This window comes from Papilio machaon, chromosome 20, assembly GCF_912999745.1.
Source record: "Papilio machaon chromosome 20, ilPapMach1.1, whole genome shotgun sequence".
Taxonomy (NCBI): Eukaryota; Metazoa; Arthropoda; class Insecta; order Lepidoptera; family Papilionidae; genus Papilio; species Papilio machaon.
The window spans coordinates 840164-860028 of record NC_060005.1 but is presented as its reverse complement, the minus strand read 5'-3'; the positions used below and the strand labels follow the sequence as shown (position 1 = coordinate 860028).

The 19865-nt window shown below is 38.1% G+C and overlaps 5 protein-coding genes across 6 annotated transcripts; 2 read left to right on the top strand and 3 right to left on the bottom strand.

Moving 5' to 3' along the window:
- Positions 1-1146: 1146 nt before the first annotated feature.
- LOC106714689 (3'-5' RNA helicase YTHDC2) lies at positions 1147-8635 on the bottom strand. The gene is made up of 12 exons (XM_014507791.2): positions 8326-8635; positions 7661-7887; positions 7346-7447; positions 6663-6809; positions 5896-6043; positions 5335-5482; positions 4840-5015; positions 4603-4730; positions 4383-4524; positions 1962-4306; positions 1763-1887; positions 1147-1686 (listed from the first exon to the last, which is right to left on the bottom strand). The coding sequence occupies exons 1-12, from the start codon at positions 8546-8548 to the stop codon at positions 1524-1526; spliced, it is 4074 nt and encodes a 1357-aa protein (XP_014363277.2). The 5' UTR covers positions 8549-8635; the 3' UTR covers positions 1147-1523.
- Positions 8636-9003: 368 nt separating this feature from the next.
- LOC106714670 (RNA-binding protein NOB1) lies at positions 9004-10432 on the top strand. Its single transcript, XM_014507770.2, has one exon. The coding sequence runs from the start codon at positions 9095-9097 to the stop codon at positions 10400-10402; it is 1308 nt and encodes a 435-aa protein (XP_014363256.2). The 5' UTR covers positions 9004-9094; the 3' UTR covers positions 10403-10432.
- A 56-nt stretch (positions 10433-10488) lies between these two features.
- On the bottom strand, positions 10489-13325 carry LOC106714672 (FAM172 family protein homolog CG10038). The gene is made up of 5 exons (XM_014507773.2): positions 12927-13325; positions 12390-12690; positions 11754-12108; positions 11596-11680; positions 10489-10660 (listed from the first exon to the last, which is right to left on the bottom strand). The coding sequence occupies exons 1-5, from the start codon at positions 13087-13089 to the stop codon at positions 10578-10580; spliced, it is 987 nt and encodes a 328-aa protein (XP_014363259.1). The 5' UTR covers positions 13090-13325; the 3' UTR covers positions 10489-10577.
- A 541-nt stretch (positions 13326-13866) lies between these two features.
- Positions 13867-15130, bottom strand: LOC106714677 (syntaxin-18). The gene is made up of 2 exons (XM_014507778.2): positions 14202-15130; positions 13867-14064 (listed from the first exon to the last, which is right to left on the bottom strand). The coding sequence occupies exons 1-2, from the start codon at positions 14994-14996 to the stop codon at positions 13876-13878; spliced, it is 984 nt and encodes a 327-aa protein (XP_014363264.1). The 5' UTR covers positions 14997-15130; the 3' UTR covers positions 13867-13875.
- Positions 15131-15418: 288 nt separating this feature from the next.
- On the top strand, positions 15419-18152 carry LOC106714651 (m7GpppN-mRNA hydrolase). 2 transcript variants are annotated; one of them, XM_045682830.1, is made up of 5 exons: positions 15419-15550; positions 15626-15715; positions 16666-16828; positions 17015-17233; positions 17305-18152. In XM_045682830.1, the coding sequence occupies exons 2-5, from the start codon at positions 15645-15647 to the stop codon at positions 18031-18033; spliced, it is 1182 nt and encodes a 393-aa protein (XP_045538786.1). In that variant the 5' UTR covers positions 15419-15550; positions 15626-15644; the 3' UTR covers positions 18034-18152. The 2 variants fall into 2 exon arrangements, with proteins under 2 accessions (XP_045538786.1, XP_045538785.1); XM_045682829.1 differs by having other exon boundaries at positions 15419-15715.
- Positions 18153-19865: the final 1713 nt, after the last annotated feature.

Below are 19865 nucleotides of genomic sequence, written 5' to 3'. Positions count from 1 at the left end.
CATAAATGAACCGAAAATTAAAATTAAAAAACTAAAAAAAAATTAAAATCCTGTTTAAAAATTGGACCTATCAGGATATAAATTAAAAATATGCTAAACCAAAGATTTTAAGAACTTATTTCATTTACTATGAGAAAAATACCAAAAATTGAACACAATCAAATAAAGATTACTAACATTTCTATCTTTAATTTTGATTATGTATCAATTATACACTAAGTAAGTACATAAGGTTGGTCTAACCGTGGCTTTCTGAGACCAAAATATCTAAACTAAACAGAGATAACAATATTTTGAAACTGATATAGTCACAGAAACCCAGACTATATCATTTAATCAGTCAAAAATCGCAAAAGGTTTATATAAAGAAATAAAAATTTATACATGTAAGTAAATATTCTGCTGTCCTTTTTCTTTAACATAAAAACATTTATTTATAGTTAAACTGAGATAAGTGAGAAACTACTATAAGCGAGAGTCATTGTTTGTCTCAACGGACGACTCTACCAGCGAGAAAAATATCGTAGGTCCTTGGACTCTTGCTTGTCTAGTTACAACTGTATATAAAAAGTTAATATATATATATATACCAGCTGTCGCCCGCGACTCCGTCCGCGCGCAGTTAAAAAAAAAATGGGGGGGGGTTATGAAAAATAGATGTCCGATTCTCAGACCTACTGAATATGCTCACAAAATTTCATGAGAATCGGTCAAGCCGTTTCGGAGGAGTTCAAGTTCGAACCCTGTGACATGAGAATTTTATACATAAGATACAGCAAAAGATGTGATATACATCAATAAAAGTCATATATAAACATCTGTTTACTATATTTACATATTTAATTATAATTTTAAACCAATATTTCGATGGCTCCTACAAATAAGGGCCAATGTGCAAATTGACAACTTTTCAGCAGAGGCTCTTGTATGGAAAAATAGACATAGCCTCTTTTACTTCAGCAAAAAATACATTTACATCTGTAAATCTGTATTTTGTTTAGTGCATGTTAACTAAGAGGTAGCTTTGAACACAAAAAAGAAAAAATCAATATGTTACTTTGGCTCTTATTTAAAGGACCCATAGATTTATAGCTTATTTGGCTTTGTATCCACTTTAATAATTTACCTTTACTTTGTTAATTATTTCTATATTTTTTTTTTTACAAATGGTCACAGCACATATAGATACGCATATTGTTGAGTTTTGATATTTTAAAAATTTTCACCACTGAAACAATCATATAAAATGTTTTTATATGAATGTATGGATAGATTGTGCATTTAATTGTTGCTTTGTAAACAGCTGCCATAAAGTTATGGTTCTTCATCTGTAATTGTTTAATTCCTGATGCATTCATTCACTGTTGTATGATCTCTCACAAACACAACACAAGCGAGAAATGTTTTTTTAAGTCACTTTTAATTATATCACTGCATTTATTCCTGTATTAGTTCACATTCACTACACACTAGTCAGTCTAGTGAGCGGGCGAGTTGTGCTTGTGCGTCTTGCGGCGGTTGTGTCAGTGGTCGGGGGCGTGCTTCTGTATGGGGCGGGGCGGAGCCCGAGCACGCCGGGCCTGCTGCAGCGCAGTCACCAGCGCGCGCCCCGCACCCGCGCACATCTCACACCCGTCTCGCGCACCCACAACACGCGCGTTACCCGCCAGGGAATTCGATATGTGCCTACGACAAACAAATTAATTTATAACTGGAGAAATTATGATTCAAATGACATCACACCGTTAAGCTGTTTACGTACCTGACCATGTGATAGGGCACATTGTTGGTGCATATCCATTCGAGTGTGGAGTCGGCGAGAGCCGCGCACCCCACGAATTTGCTCGCGTTCGCACACGAGAAGAACACCACCACGCGAGCACCCTCCTGAAAAAACGAACATTTGATGAAATGTGTCTTGTAATGTATTAATCAAAAATTTAAAAATGTATAGGTCTCACTTGTCGGGCCTTCTGCAGCTTCTTGGCGGTGTTGGGAGAGAAGTTGAATGTGCCGGTGGTCTGCGCAACCTCTACGCAGTGCACGTCGTCCGCTTTGACGACGAAGTAGCGCGTGTTAGCCTCGGCGCCCTCCGCGTACTTCTCGATGTTGGCGAGCAGCGCCTTGCCCTGCGGCGACATGGGGCTGCGCGGTGCGGCGTGGGGTGCGGCGTGGGGTGCGGCGTGAGGCTGCGGGGAGAAGCCCTGCGCGCCCTCGCCCCGCCAGGCCGCGCCGCCGCCCCCGGGCCCGCCGCCGCTCCGCTGCCCGTTGCGGTACCCGTAAGAGTTCTGACCCTGGTAGTAGTTGTTGGTGTAGTCGGTCTGGGCGTACTGCGGGTAGTACTTGCCGGCGTCGTGCCGGTACTCCTCTCCGTCGACGCGCAGCCTCCAGCTGGGCGAGTCGACCGTGTGCGGGCGCGGGCGCTGGCCGATGCCGCTGGGCTGGCTGAGGCCGACGTTCTTCTCCTCGGCGCCGAGGACGTGCACCACCGTGCTCAGGATCTGCTCGTCGAGCGGCGTCATCGGCTTGGAGGGGTTGGACATGCGGCGCACGACGAGCGCGCACAGCTTCTGGCGCAGCAGGAACACGTTGATGGCGTCCGCCGCGTCCGCGGAGAAGGCCATCCAGTCGTCGAGGATGAGGACGGCGGAGTCGCGCGCCGAGTTGTGGTCGTCCACCTCGCTGTCCGAGTCGCTGGAGTGTCCGGGCGGGTTGGCGCGCTGGCAGAGCGCGGCGGCCGGCAGTCGCAGAGGTCCGCCGAACAGCGCCACCGTCAGCGGCGTCACCAGCGTGTTGCACCTGATGAAGCAGAAGCGGCCGGCGCGCGAGATCTCCTCGAACGCCACCCAGTCTGTGGGCAGACTCTGCACGGACTTCTGCGAGCCGGCCGCGCCGGTGCCGCGGTTGAGGGTCGAGCTCGGGTGGAAGGCCACCTTCACCTCCTTGGAGGTGCGCAGCGTGCTCGTGTCGCGGTCCACGCGCGCTATCGAGGGGTAGAGGCCGCCGACGAGGACCGCCTTCACCACGTGCCACTTCTCCGAGTTGGAGTTGACGTCCTTGATGTCTCCGGAGCCGCGCGCCTTGACGAGGCCGAGCGCGCGGAGCTGCGCCAACAGCTGCGAGCGGTAGCCGACGATCATCTCCATGGTGGCGCCGCAGATGAGGTTCTTGGAGCAGAAGGCGCGCTCGGTGCCGTTGGAGCGCGCCATCTGCCAAGCCTGGAAGGCGCGCAGCAGCGCCATGTGGTCCGAGTAGCTGTCGGAGGCGAAGTCCTTGCGCGCGAGACTGCCGCGCTTCCTGTTCTCCGGGTTCATGGAGATCTGGAAGGGCTCCTTGTTGGCGAGACTGCAGACGATGGTGAGCACGGGGTCCAGACACTTCATGACGCACGCGTACAGCAGCATCTTGCCAAGCTTGGGTTCCACGGTGAGGTCCAGGAGGTGCTGGCCGATCTCCGTGAGGTCCTCGTTGGCGGTGAGGGCTCCTATGGTCTTGAGCAGGGTGACGGCGTTGCGCACCGCCAGGAAGGAGGGCGGCTCCAGGGCCTTGGAGAGGAAGTCCGCGATGGGGGTGTTGCTGATGGTGAGCAGCTTGGTGTGGAGACAGAGCTCCTGCAGCGGCACGCGCAGGATCTCGGGGATGGAGTTGAGGGGCAGGGTGTTGAAGCGGCGCTTGGAGCACATGTGGAAGCAGTGTCCGGGCTTGGTGCGTCCTGCGCGACCAGCCCGCTGCTGGCAGCAGGCGCGCGACGTCCACACGCACTGCAGCGAGCACACGCCGCCATTGGACTCGTAGTACTTCTCCTTCACCTTGCAGGAGTCCACCACGTACACCACGTCGTCTATCGTTATCGACGTCTCCGCTATGTTGGTAGAAATAATTATTTTCCTGGCGTTGGGCAGCGGGTTGAAGACCTTCTTCTGGTCCAGCGTCTGCATGTTGCTGTGCAGAGTGAATATCTGATACTTGAGAACGTTCATTTCTGCGCAGGACTGTATGAGGTCCCTGAGAGTCACGATGTCGTCGTACCCGGGCAGGAAGACCAGGATGCTGCCCTTGGGCAGGTTGACATGGATGTGTTTGATGAGAGCCAGCATGAGGTCGTGATCGATCAGCTCCTCGGAGATGGAGTGGTGGTAGACGTCGAGAAGAAAGTTGTCAGCTGCGTTCTCCTCTTCATGGTTATCTTTGGTATCCTCGTTTGAGCTGAAGGTGGCTAAGAGTTTCGCACACTCCGTGTGACCGTTCTCGACTGCGTAATCGTATGCTGTTTTACCACTTTTGTCTTTATAATTAGGATCAGCACCTGGAAGGGAGATTAATATAGAATGTTTTCTGTATGTCTGTATGTGTGTCTGTCCGCAGAGTGTATATGTACTGACCTATGTGCAGTATATGTTTGGCTGTCTCCGCATGTCCATGTGCTGCGGCTGCCATGAGACCTGTGCGTCCGGAGTGAGACTGTGCACATTGCACGGGCACACCTTCTGACATATACATGTACAGGATCTGACAGAACGAGTCCTGAACACACAAACACGTAGTCAAATTCCTTTACCAACAGCAATATGAAGAAATATGTTAGATTTATATTGTTCTTACCATGCTTCCTTCTTTGAAACACTCTTCTAGAAACTCATCCATATCCGTCTGCAGAGCGGGATCGATTGCGTTCTCCTTCTCATCCTTACTCACATTGCTGTTACTCTCTTCTACATTCTGCTTCTGACCTGGAAGAAAGTGAACTTTGAAGTATTCATATAATTTTATAAGAGAACTGTGTAGTATATTTATCTTGAGTGTAACTGCTTAGTGTATCCATCTCTGTCTCGCTTGTACCTTCTAAATAGTTCCAATAGCTATGTCCGTTGGCTCGCTTCTGCTTGAGTTCCCTCTCCGCCTGCAGCATCCGTCTGCTGCGGTATCCTGTCATCTTCAGCACATCCTCCAGGTAGTAACGTTGCACCTCGTGCAGACGACCCGGGATGCTCACCACGGGACAGTTGTTGAAGTACCTGCATAGTACAATAACCAGAAATTCCCTAAAATGAACCACTTTCTGTCTCTCACACAGACAGCAGTCGCCTGAATTCGCATAAATGGCGAAGTTACCGCTGCCCATAGACATTCGCAGTTGTTTATGCGTTGCCTTCAATCAACAGAGGAGGATATGCAAAGAAATAGAATATTTCCCCTTCCTATGGGTTTATCCTCCCACAAATCCACTTTCACTTCCCATCATATCCTTAAAAGAAAAGGGTTGGGAAGGGAGAGGATCAAAATTAGTCTTCTACGATGCACTCATGAGACCGAGGTGAGGCTCATCTCTCTGACCTTGAGAATATCTGTGTATCACATGTGGCCGACATGAGCAGCAGCTTCAGGTCCTTGAAGCGAGGCAGAGCATCACGCAGCGCTATCAGCAAGAAGTCACTGAACTTGTCACGCTCGTGAACCTCGTCCACAAAGATATGTGTCACGCCTGTCATGTCACACAAAACGAAACTATTGTCATAATAAAATTAAAAATAAAACTCCTCTAAAATAATCTGGGGAAGAATGTCTCACTTAACAATCCAGCATCCATCATCCTTGTTCCCTTGTTCCACTTACGTCTGGTCGGTGCACCAGGTTTCTTTCCTCCAAATGAATCTGTCTACCTTCATCGCCATTGTCACCCCCTTCTTGATCATGTCACCTTTCACGCAGTCCATCCATCTCTTCCTAGGTCTACCTCTACCGGTATACCTCCACACTTATACTTAACGATCTCTTTCCCACATGCAGTTCTTCTCTCCTCATAAAATGCTAACCACGCTAACCTTTTACTTCTCAATTTTTCCATCCGGCATCCATCGTTGTATCTAATTTTGTTGATCACGGTTGGTAACGTACCTGCAAGTGAGTTTTCTCCAGCCATGAGGGTCCTGAGCAGCACACCATTGGTGCAGTATGTGAGGACAGTGCGCGGGCTGATGCGGGACTCCAATCTTATCTGATAACCTATCGACTGACCTATCTTCTCCATACGCTCGAAAGCTACCTATGAACACACAAATTACTTAAGCATTCCTGAAATAGAAACTGCTTTATAATGGAGTCCCCTTAGGGTCCACTCAGGGGTGACTAGGCCATAGTCAATGCTGATCAAGTGCGGGTTGACTTCACACATATCATTGAATTTCTTCACAGATATGTGCAACATCACAATGTTTTCCTTCACCGTAACCTCAGATAAATGTACAACTTGTCACATTTAGGCATATTTCGTTACATGAAAGAGAAGGAAGGTATGATTGTAAACTGGGGTGAAAAAGACATATACTATTTATAATTTCTAGCTGATTAACTAACGACAAGTGTCTGTCATTAGAAACATTTCTTTAAATAATAAAAAATTAATTCAAAACCAATAGAAAACTAAGGTCCTATTGTGAATCTATATATATAAAAGAAAGTCGTGTTAGTTACACTATTTATAACTCAAGAACGGCTGAATCGATTTGACTGAAAATTGGCGGGCAGGTAGCTTAGAACCAGGAAACGGACATAGGATAATTTTTACCCCGTTTTCTATTTTTTATTCCGCGCGGACGGAGTCGCGGGTAAAAGCTAGTATTGGTATATTTTTTAAGTGTCAACTATGTGCAAAAGGTACTGACCCTCTCAGCAACAGAGACGGCAGATATCCTGCGTGGCTGAGTGCAGTAGATACGTGCAGGCTGCTTATGCTCCTGGCACCAGTCCAGCACCAGCTGGGGCAGCTGCGTCGTCTTCCCGCAGCCTGTTGCACCTGCTACTATTATCACCTACAAAAAAATTCATGATGTCCTCTGTTTTGTTCATATAATGAAAGGGATGGCAACATTATAAAACAGTAATCATTGAACCATAGACAATCTATAAAATTTGCTAAAACTGATAAATTACAAAATATATTTCTTTTACTTATAGTTTTTTTTTTTAATAATACTTAAATGTAGATGTTTGTTAGAAGGTATCTAAAGAATGGCTCAATACATCTTTAATGAAAAAAAAATTCACACAGTCTGGAAAAACACATAGCCTGCTAATCAAGTTTTTTTTATTCCGCGGGAACTAAGTTTCAGGCAGCAGCTAATTACCTATTAAAACAAAAATAAATGAGCCTATATATTTTAATAATACTAGTATTATAAATGTGAATGTTTCAATGGATGGCTCAATGGATCTTGATGAAATTTGGCATACATGTAGAACATAGGAAAAACACAGAGGCTACTCATTAAGTTTTTTTGGTATTCCGCACGGACGGAATCGCGGGCGACAGCTATTTTCTTATAAATTTAAATAAGTCAACATATACCTGGTTATGAGTTATGGCATTTATAAGTTCCTGTCGTTGTTCATAAACAGGTAATTTTTCTCTGAACTTAACCAAATCTGGGTTATATGTTGTGCTTGGAATCTGTAAGGAATAAATTTGTAAAACTTTAATTCCAGTTTTACAGAAGAACAGTTATATCTGGTGAGGATTTGAAGGAACCCGCACATGTGTTGAAAGAAGTTTGTTCATTTGTAATTGTAAATACTGTTGAAAATAATGTTCCATAGTGCAAAAATGGAAACATTTAGAAATGTGTTGTAAAAACAAAATTAACTGCAGTTCTTTCTTCCTTACCTGAGCAACTCCATTACTCAAATGACCAAGCACCTTATGAGTTAACTGAGATGTTCTCTCCTTTTCAGGGCCAATACTTAAATCATCTCTCTCTTTGTTTGTCAGCGGAAATGAAGACAACATCTCAACGATGCTGCATCTCATATTGGAATCAAGTATTAACTTAGCATCATTTTGGATAATCGTGGAGCCCACACGTTTGTATATTGTTAAGTAACGATTCACACCTGAAAATTGATGATCATTTCATAAAACATCATGTAAGAATATTTTAAATTTTATCTTAGTGACAAAATTGCAAGGGCATATTGTTTCAAAGATTATAGGCAATTTTTTAATATGACTTCAATCGAAAATTGACATTGCACAACATTATAAAACAAAATTATTTCATATGTAAAAGTTTTTGACTAAATTGTTATGAAATAAATGATTCATCTTATAATGTATCGTAATATTTATTTTTTCTTTCTAATAATGTTGTATACTGCTAATTGGAGAAATGAATTAGCAGTCTTGTGTATTAGTACTACTTTATTACTTTTGTTAATATTGGGTAATTTATCTGTAGTGTTTATATTATTTTATATTTATGTTGAAAAGTAATCTTATTTTGTTGTATTAAAGTATAATGAAAGAAATTTATAAAAAAAAAATGGTAATACCTTTCCCGCGCGATTTTGATTTTAAACCCAATTTCGCCACTGTCTCGTGAATGAAACCTCGCTCTTGAGCCGATAAGAATGTCGGAAACTTTAATTCTGTTTCATTTTCGTCATTTAGAAATTTATCTAGCTGTATTTTCAATGCTATGCTAACAGATTCGGCTATAGGAAAATGTTTATTCCCCATATTTTTTTTACCTCTCTTTGAATTCATGTTAGACATAATCTTACAAAATCTATCATAACACAACAATGAAAAAATTAAGGATATTCCAAATTGTTTACTCAGAGAGAAAATTGCCTATTTCTAGTTTCCTAAATAAAACCAAATGCCAATACCAAATGCCAAACGAAATGATACAAACTCAATGACATAAGTCAAAAATCAAAATTGCTCAAAGAGTGGAAAGCTTTTCTCTCAAATTTCTCTTTGATGTTAAGATGTTAATACAATTATTTTTTCAGTAAAAAAAAACAAAAATTACTAAATATTTGACACCTTAAGAAGTTATATATTTTTATAAAAAACTACATTTTATAAGTCATGCCATTTTCAAAAAGCAATTAATGCAATGTTATAGATATTTATGGGCTCAACATCTTTTCTAAGCTCTTTGGACATCATAAAAAAACAGCCGAAATGTGTCAATGTCAAACTAATGTCATATTTCAGCTTTTAAAAATAGTTTGCCATGCACGTGTTTATGAAGTTGAGAGAAATCCAAAATTAAAATTGAAGATATTGTTTTGTGTGCAAAAACGTTAAAAAATGTCGAAAAAGATCAAACACTTAGTTGTCGATACGACAGCTTTCATAAAAGCTGAGAATCTTTTAAATATAGCTGAAAATGTTTACACAGTGCAAGAGGTAATTGATGAAATTACAAACGATAGACAACGTAGAAAACTTGTCGTTCTTCCGTACGATATAAATGTTAAAGATGTTTTCACTGAAAATATTAAGTTCATCACAGATTTTTCAAAAAAGACCGGAGATTACACGAGTTTGTCTGCTACCGATATAAAGGTAATAGCTCTGACTTATCAACTCGAGAAAGAAAAAGTTGGTACTGAACACCTTAAATCTGAACCAACAATGCAGAAGACTATTAAAGTAAGTGGCTTATCCGGTTTTAACCTTCATCCAGAATCTAGTGATAATGTTGACAACAAAGCTACTATAAACAAAGAAGATAATGAATCACCAGACACTAATGAAGAAAATTCTTCCGATGTTGAAAAACCTAATGATAATTTAGTAAAAAAATATGAAGCCTTAGAATGTGAAAAAACATTTCCTGTAAATGAAAATATTGGTGAAGAGAAAGAAGATAAACTTGCACAAGACATTGCTGAACAAATAAAAAACATTGATTTAAAAGATGATAGTGAACTAAATAATGTAATGGTTAAAGTTTCTGATGAGGAAGAGGATTCGGAAAGTGAAGACGAAACAGACAGCGATGGAGAAGAATGGATCACACCATCAAACTTAGCGCAAAAGAAAAAAGATATGGAAATGGGAGAGTTTGAAGAGAAAAATGTAGAAGTTGCTTGTATTACTTCAGACTTTGCTATGCAGAATGTTTTAAAACAAATAGGTTTAAATGTAACTGCTATAGACGGCAGAATTATCAGACAGCTTCGTACATTTATTTTCCGTTGCACAACATGTTTTAAAACAACCAGTGTGATGACTAAGTTGTTTTGTTCTAAATGCGGGCATGCTACTTTGAAAAAGGTAGCAGTAAGTATTGATGATGAAGGTAATCAACATATTCATATCAATGGACGTAAACCTCTCACAGCAAGAGGTAAACGGTTCAGTTTACCAACACCGAAAGGAGGGCAACACTTCCAATATCCGATACTAACAGAAGACCAACATATACATAAGAGATTTGCAACAAAACTGGCACGTAAGAAAACAAATGCAATGGACCCTGATTACATTGCAGGTTTCTCACCGTTTGCTATGAAAGATGTCAACTCGAAATCCGCAGTTTTAGGTATAAGAGCTGACAAACAAGATGTTAAGTATTGGATGAAAAATTATTCTAAGGGAAAGAAAAAGTGAATAAAATAAAATTTTTATTTAACACTAAAATATATTTTATTTATTATAAAGAAACATTCTTTCTAACATTAATCTTTTAAAGATAAAATATTTATTTGATAATTTCCATCAATACTGACTCGCCTGGTGAGTTTACTTTGACACGAAATGTCTTAGTAGCATGGAATATGTTAATTTAGTTGGATGTCAATTTCTTCTCCAAGAAGGTGAACACGGAATCTATGCACTTAGCTGATGTCATCTCATGACGAGGGTGTCCTGTAAAAATAAATGTTATCTTCTTCACAATACAATCTCAATTTAAATCTAGAAAATATTATTCTAGCCATATTGTATACTTAATTCTAGCCTAAAATACTAGTATCGCAGCAGCGAAAATAAACCAAATTTTATCATCATCATCAGCTCACTGTATGTCCCCACCGAGGGGCTCGGAGCCTACCCCAAGTTAGGGGTGACTAGGCCATAGTCAACCACGCTGGCCAAGTGTGGGTTGGTTGACTTCACACATATCATTGAATTTCTTCTCAGATATGTGCAGGTTGCATCACGATGTTTTCCTTCACCGTAAGAACGTCGGATAAATGTACATATGTTAATCGAAAATCGAAAAACACATTGGTACATGGCGGGATTCGAACCCAGGACCTGCAGATTGCAAGTCAAGTGCTTAACCCCTGAGCCACCGACGCTCTTAACCAAATTTTATACATTATTGAAAATTATAAGATAAACATACATCTCGTTATATTCTATAAAAATATTTTATAAGTTATTCAAAATTAACCAGAATGTCATTTCATATCAAAATATGTTAAAAATATTTACAGTTTAATAAATAATGCTTATACATAAGATAATTTTACATTATGAAATATGCTACAATTATTTATTATTTTACGCAAAGCTTTTAAATCTAAATAAAATACAATATTTTAAAACCATACGCCTGCATATTAATACTAGAATCTTACTGAAAGCTTTAAACAGTTAGCATCTACACAATATTTAAAACCTAGCTCAAACAAAATCACTATATCTCAATAATCATGCTTGAGGCTCTTTACCTCAAAAGTTTGAAAATGCTCCAAGAATCCTGTAGAAATAACAAGAAATAACTAATTGTCTAACAGAAAAGTTTGCTAATAATAGACAATTTTATTCTACAATTAAAAGAAAAAAAAAAAAATTACCTGCAGAGACTCTGGTTATGTCAAACTCCGGCGTTTTCATAGGTGTGTCAAGTGGTGTGGAGCAAGATATCCAATTTTTAGAAACCTTAAACAACCAAATATATTAAGCTTAACTCATATTAAAAATACTTAAATATTTGAATAATTATACAATATACCTTTTTCAGATAATCGGTAACTTTAAACTCGCTGTAGCCATGAACGGAATCTGTCATGGCAATACCTTTAACTCGTTGTTCAAATTCTTCCTTTAACTGATCAGCCAAGGTTACAGTAATTACTCCTCCATAGCTATGAGCCACAATCAATATCTTTGAAGCTTTGGTATCTTTTATATAATTGTCCCATACATATTTAGCATGTTCTTCTCCTGTAGCACTGTTAGGGATCTTTTGGTTATCACCACGACAATTGTCATTGGGGTTCAAAATCATTACCCCATAACCTTTACCAATAGCTTTCCTTACGTATGGAATCTGTGTTCCTACATCCAAACTTTCATTGATGATCAAACTGAAAACATTGAAATTAAAAATTAATTTCTTTCTTTTTCTTTTCGAAAAAAAAATATGCTTCTAATACACTTGCTGTATATTTTGACATATATAATCACATAACAATCTGTTAAAAAATTAGTTTATTGTGTAAAATATAATTCTGATTTATTTTTTAATTGTTCTATTAATAAATTAGTAACAAGAATTTTTGTCAGCCAGCAGCCCCTGCTGTAAACATAACCAACTCATCCAACTGGTTTTTTTTTATACTTATGATAAAAATACTAATATACTTACGCTCGAGACCATTGACCAGCTCTAACTGCCCCGGAACCTTGTATCAAAACCAACAATACATCTTTCAAATCATAATCCCTTGAAACGAAAATGAAGGTCCCATTTTCGGGAGTTGAATCTTTTGGCACTGGCAGTCGGATCATTTTCTCCTGTGACTCGAGGAGTTGATATACGTAATTAGTAACAACAGCTCCCAACTTCTCGTAATTTGCCTGACATTCTTCTGGGTCAGTGCTTATGTCAAACTGAAATGGCTCTGCACTTAGCATCTTGTACTTTCCAAGCTTCCTCAACTGCCCATCTGAAAAACACAAAGTATTAATTCAAACAGTGTAATTAAATAATTAGAGTTCTTTCTAATTTTATATGAACTAGCTATAGAAATGTACTCTTAGTTATTTGTTTTTTAAATCTTCATTAAAATTTGAAGGATAAAAATTCCTACTTGAGAAATAATTCTGGTGGAATAACGTATATATTTTAAATGATAACTTTAACAAAACACAACTCAAATTAGATTGTATATCGTATACTTACCGGCATTAAAAGCGTATCCCATATCAGACAGGGCCATGGTCACATCAGCCATATTCATAAGATCAGAGCAAAACATGAAGCAATCTTGAGTAAGTTTTGATAATTTAGGCGAAATTATTCTTTCCACCGAAGATATTATTTTGGTAATTGTTTTTCTTGACATTGAGACGTTTGTATATATCGTAGGGCGGGGAAATAAACAAAACTTCGATTACGTGTTCGTTGCACAGGAAAGCTCGAAGGCAACTGCCATTGCTAAGACCCGGGAGGGACTTAATCAATAAACTTGGGATAACAGCTTTATTGATTTCAGTGCAACACGTCTGCGTGCAATTGCATCTATCTATCAAAATTGATATAGAATATTTGACATTGACAGTTATATCTGTATATTCCTTGATAGTCTACGAGTAATTTTCAACCTTCGTAGAAGGGAATAGAATGTAAGTTGCTTTATAAATGTATGAATCTTTTAAATCCGCAAACCATAACAGTGGACCTAGCACGAATATTTTTGACAATCGTCACCGTACGACAAAATTTGTATTAAAGTACAACAAAAATCTCATACTAATTTAGACATGATTAACGTTGACGATACAAATGTCACATTATTCGTGATAGACCAACAGGTGAAATAAAACATATGGCATGGGATGGATTGGTTTCGGCTTCGATGGTTTTATTTTACTATTGATAACTTCACACTGATTCTTTATTAACATGTCTGGTTTAATCTCAACAGTAAACAATTACGTAAAACTAGTCTTCCATTTTGGTAATATGGAATGTCCACATTAATATGGATTTTTCTGAAAGCAATCTTTAATCAAAAAGAATAAATAGAAAAATCACATTAAGCTTTTTAATCAATTTATATTTAATTTAAGACATAAGTTATATCAAACAAACATTTTATTTAAATACATAATAATAAGTTTTTAATACTTTATTCATTGTACCAATCTAAGAATAGCAGAGTGAAAGACATGACTAGTAAGAAGAATAGAATGTAAACTCGTAGTCCGGCATTTCTTTGTATCGCTTGTTTGATTTGTTCATTGGCGTCTTTAACATTTTCCGTTGCACCCACAACTGTATTCGATATCCTGTCTATATCTTGCTCTTGTTGAAGAACCTGAAAGGAAAATAAAAGAATAAGTTAAAAACAATTTTATCTTTCAAGTGTATATTGCAAATAAATTTTCTTTTACAAAAATGTTTAAATGTCCTTTTAAAATTGCATGAAAGTTTATTTGAATTTATTGTAATTACCTTTTCAGTGAATATTTCCTGTAATTCTGCAATATGCAGCACCTTACTCTCAATTTGTTTCACCTCCTCGGTCATACTGTTAAGTTCATTTAACAGTTGAACATTTTCAGATTCAAACATCTGTAGCTCTTCAGAATCCAATTCACCTTCATCGGACATTATTGCCATTTCACTCTCCGATAAGTCCATTTTGGTCTTCAATAAATCAGTCTCATCTGACTCAGTACTGTTAAAAACTTTTTCCTCAATATTTTCTTCAGTTTTTTTGGGATTGAAACGATTCCTAACTGAAGACTTTGTTGTGGGAGGTTCAAGACGGGATAATTTACGAATATCGAGAGCTCTCTTTACTCTTAAAGCTTTAAGTTCACTGTGGATTTTGCAAACAGCTTTCAAATATGTATCAATTAAGTCTATTACTGCATCCATAAAGTCCCTCATTTGTGGTGAAACAGCCACCTTACGGTTATCATTTCTGAACTCCTTTAGCAAGTGTGAACATGTATTGATAATTCTCTGAGCACCAGTATCGATTTGATCCCTCTCAGCGTCACTCATCTCATCTCCAGTCTCATTGTTAAAAAAACTCAAATATCTTGATCTGTGCTCCAATAAAAAATCTCTTAATAGTGTAATTTGGCAAGTAATATCTTGTGCGGTTAAAGTAAATTCGCTTTTCGGTTTTGTTCTGTGTAATCGTTGCTTATCTTCATTACTAGGACTTTGAATACCGAATGTTTTATTCCGTGTCTTTACGGTTTTTATACAAGCTTTGAATAGTGGTGTTATATCCATTTTCTTTTCTTTTATTAATTTGTGTTACGATATTTACAAACTAATTCAACGTAAAATCTAGAACTCAATAAATATTAAATTGCAAGCGCAAGTGCCAACTTGTTAAGTCAAATTAAAGTTGTCAAGTTAAACACGATAGGTGACGTTGACATTTCGACCATGGATGAAATTAGACAATATTATGCAAGAAAAGGCGGTGGCACCAATACACAACCATAAAAGTGAATATTTATAAAATTTATTCGTTTTATTTGGTTTAGTGAAGATAAAATAGGATCTTGTTTTAATACAGATATTTCTTTTTTATCAATAAAAACACTATAAAAATGTGTGACTGAAACGGATATCAACTTTGTATACTCTATACAAAAACCTAAGAACAGTACAGTGCCATTATCTAGGATTCTTAATCTGAGTCTAGGACCGAGTATTCTTTATCTGAGGCCATCATACAATATAATCTGTGCTTTTCCCATAGTTTTTGGTTTTGGAATAAATGCGCAATGTTTGTTATTTATCAAAATTTTGTTATTTTTTGTCATAACAAGCATTAAGTAAATAAAAGTAATAATTTGGTATTGAAAACATTACTTCAAAGTTTAAGATAGTAATAGAATTAAAGTTTTCAGAATCCTCTAATCAAGAATCATGGGATCGACAGGAAATACCCACGAGACCAAACATTCCATACCTACAGATATTCTTGACGATTTATGCAGGTTTGTATTTCAATGATGAATATTGTTAATTGTAAAAGTTAGGCTGATACGTTATTGACGACCCATCGATATATTTTGCAAAGGTAAGGACTCAGGCCCCTGCCCTAGCTGAAAATCACTGCAGCAGAGTCTACACTACGCATTTGCCTTGGAGACAATAATTACGTCAACAGAAAATATTTGAAACAAGTTACGTTTAAGTAGTGAATATTGCAATTTTTACGGTCATACAATTTTAAAAGATACGCAACATATTATCCTAAAAATGCTTAGTTTAATCACGCACAGAAACTTTTTAAGATATTAAGAATGAAAAAGCCAATTTCTGCTGTATGTTAAAGTAGTTATATTTATATTATACCCTGTATGTTTTCTTATTGGAATCTTGCATTATGGAATAAAAGATATTGCAATCATGATTACTACTACTAAGTTATGTTTGCCTTAAAAAATATAAACATTGAATGTTACATATCTGTTAAATATATAATACTAACGATTTTTAAATCAATATTGCCCTTAACAGAGAGGTTGAAGTTATTATAGTAATAACTAGCTGTCGCACACTACTCCATCCGCGTGCAGTAAAAAAAAACTAAATGGGAGAAGGGTTTATGAAAAATAGATGTTGGCTGATTCTCAGACCTATTGAATATGCTCACAAAATTTCATGAGAATCGGCAAGCCGTTTCGGAGGAGTTCAAGTTCGAACCCCGTGACATGGGAATTTTATATAATAGATATTGAAATCAGTCTTTGGCAGTATTTCCAAATTTGTATGACTCAGGATCCTTCAAGAAACGAGCCTATTTCTATCTTAAAGGCTGGCAATGCATCTGCAGTTCCTCTAGTTTTGAATCCATGGGTGTTGATAATCACCTTGGTGTTCCCAGTGATCTTTAACCCCTTCTATTTAAAAATTATAGACTGAAAATATTTGCACATTACAGCCGTTTCATAATCAACTTGCCACCGGAGGATAGAGGCAACCTTGTTCGGATTTGTTTCCAAATAGAACTGGCACATTGGTTCTATTTAGACTACTATTGTACTGATGAAACAAAACGACTCAACACATGTGGTATAAGGGAGTTTGCTGCACACATTTTTCAGGTAAACTTTTTACTGTATGAAGACTTCTATTTTAAAAGCTTTGTACAACTTTCAATGTGGCTCAATCACATCCAAAAACAATTACAAATTAATGTCATCAACACCAACTATTATTGTAGTTGTATTTAATACGTCACCAAAATGCGTGGTGAGCATTTTACCAACAATTTAACTTTGTTCTTCCAGCATGTGCCACAACTGCGAGAACATGTCAGCAGTCTGGATGCAGTTTTGGACAACTGGCGGGAGTACAAGCAGACAGTGCCTACGTATGGCGCCATCCTACTCGATACAGATTTGACCCACGTCCTATTAGTGCAGTCCTATTGGACTAAAGCCTCCTGGGGTTTCCCTAAAGGGAAGGTCAATGAGGATGAGGAACCTTGGAAATGTGCCGCAAGGGAGGTAAGTGTTCCTCTTCCACTGATAAAGTAGATTGAGGATCAATGGATAAGGTTACTACATTATTTTTTCAGGTGTTAGAAGAAACGGGCTTTGATATAAGTAAATTGATTAACAAGAATGACTATATAGAAGCTATAATACATGATCAAATTGTCCGCCTGTACATAATAGGTTATATACCAAGGGATACAAAGTTCCAGCCTCGTACCAGAAATGAAATTAAGGCATGTGAGTGGTTCCCATTAGCAGATCTGCCATCAAATAGGAAAGATATGACACCTAAAGTGAAAATCGGTGTGGGACCCAATGCTTTCTTTATGGTTGTACCCTTCGTGAAACGTATGAGGCGATGGGTAGCAGAAAGAAGTACCAGAGTGTATAATAGCACGAGGAGAATGAGACACAAGTCTATGGGCGAATTAGAATCTGTTACGAACAAAAACAAACAGAAGATCTCATCGGGTTTACAAAATGAGATCCAAGAATATCAGAATGAACATAAATTTAAGAATAACGGTCACAGTAACCAAGGGAACAGCGTCCAAAGAAATCATGTCCAAGAAAATCATGCGGGCAATGCAAGTGGCAGCAAACATAACACAAGTAATAACTACAGAAAGGAAAAGAAACAAGCTAAAAGGCAATTATTTACTCCTCAGAATACTCAAACGAACAATTTTTCGCCAGTTCAAAAAGACAATACTTATGAAAATGACGATAATTCGTTGTTGAACTTTGTGGCGCCGTCTTGGGCAAACTTTAAGTTTGACAGGCGCGCCATATTGGATTGTCTAACTTGAACGGTATTATTTATCTTGGATCTCTTGACTGAAGATTTAGCACTCTTATGTGATAGACTCGTTGGCTTTACTTTTTACACAAAAAATCCTTAAATACTTAAACTTTTATTTACTTTATGAAGCAATAATTGTTTTATTTAAACACCCTTCGGCATCCCAAAACAACAAACACAATTCTAATGAATGTCTAAGTTCTAATAAACTTTAAAAAAGTAACATATTCAAAATTTGCCTGTAGGGCGTTACAATCTTTGTGGCGACACAAGGACAACTTCGCACTGCGCAATGCCCTTTCATTGCATTCTTTTCTACACCTCAAATTGTCTTGTGTGCAGTGATTCGAGCGAAATTCCGAGCTGTCTAGATGTTTGAAAACACCTATCAATATCACTGAGGGGCTCTGAGCCTACCCTAAGGGTGTCCAGGTCATAGTGAATCACATTGACCCAGTGCGGGTTGACTTCACACATATCTTTGAATGTTTTCACAGATATGTGCAGGTTGCAAGATGTTTTCCTTCACTGTAAGTCGGATAAATACATATGTAAATCGAAAGATTGGTCCATAGTAGGATTCGAATTCAGGACCTGCAGATTGCCAAGTCAAGTGCTTACTTAACCTTTAAGCCACCGACACTCCTATACCTTAATAAATGTTATCATCAGAGCTGGGCATTAACTCGTTAATCCGTTAATCGTTAATTAACGAAGTTAACATTTTGCTTAACGGATTAACTTTTAAGTTAACTTCAAAAAGTGTTAACGCTTTTGTTAACTTCCGTTAAACTCAGCTTCCGTTAATAAAAGTCCGTTAATCGTTAAATTAGAAACTTGGAGACGTGCTGTCATTTTGTTTAAATTACGTGCCACGCCACGCTCGTAAGTTCAGCTATGTTGGGCGACTGTCGGCGACTTGAATGGTGAACGAACGAGTTTATAATTGTTTAATATATGTGAAGTTTGCGTGCAAGTGTGATGCATCAGAGCGTCCGGGAAAGACGTGATCAACAGGACAAAATCAAAAGAAGGTTCGAAATATGTAGTTTATTGCATTACGAGTATATAAAAGCAAGAGTATGTAATAGCCCACATTCCGAACGCTCTTCGTCCCTGCAATACGTCACTTTTTGAGCAACTGTATTAAAACACTTTTTTACTCGTCTTTTTCTTCAGCTTTTGCGTTCTCTTTCCCAACTGTCAAAATAATGTCTATTAAAAAGAAAAAACCAACCACGAAGTTTTTACAAAAAAAAAAAGAATCATTGAAGTTTTTATGATTCATGCAAAAATTTCTAAAAAGAAGCTCCTAATTTGTTACAATATCAGATTTGATGATTTGATTCAATGAATTAGGTTAGGTTTCATTTTATTTCATCTCATTAAATTTCATTTTCTTTTCATATCAATAAAAATAATCTACTGAAGACTTGGCCGTTTGGGCATAGTTCCCTTTGCCTACCCAGAATGGGTGAAGAAAACAAAAAAATCTCTGTATTCTTTTACGGTTGGCGCCATTTTTCAAACATTTCAGTTGAGTTTATTGTGTTTTTATTCTATTAAATTGCTTCATTTTTTGCAACTATATTAAAAATAGTTGTTTAGTACATGTGCGGTACCGTCATTACAACTTGTTCCAACTGTCAACCCTCATCTTCGGCTGCGCCTCGGCTCGGGTCAGGCTTTCCGCACTCGTAATGAAATATACTATACTGCATTCATACTTGTCTCTAATACTAATGTGTTATAGAATGTACTATAGTATAGTACTATAGTCAAATTACTATTTTAAACAAGTGTCGCCACAATAAGTGTGAAATTAGTATGTATAATTTT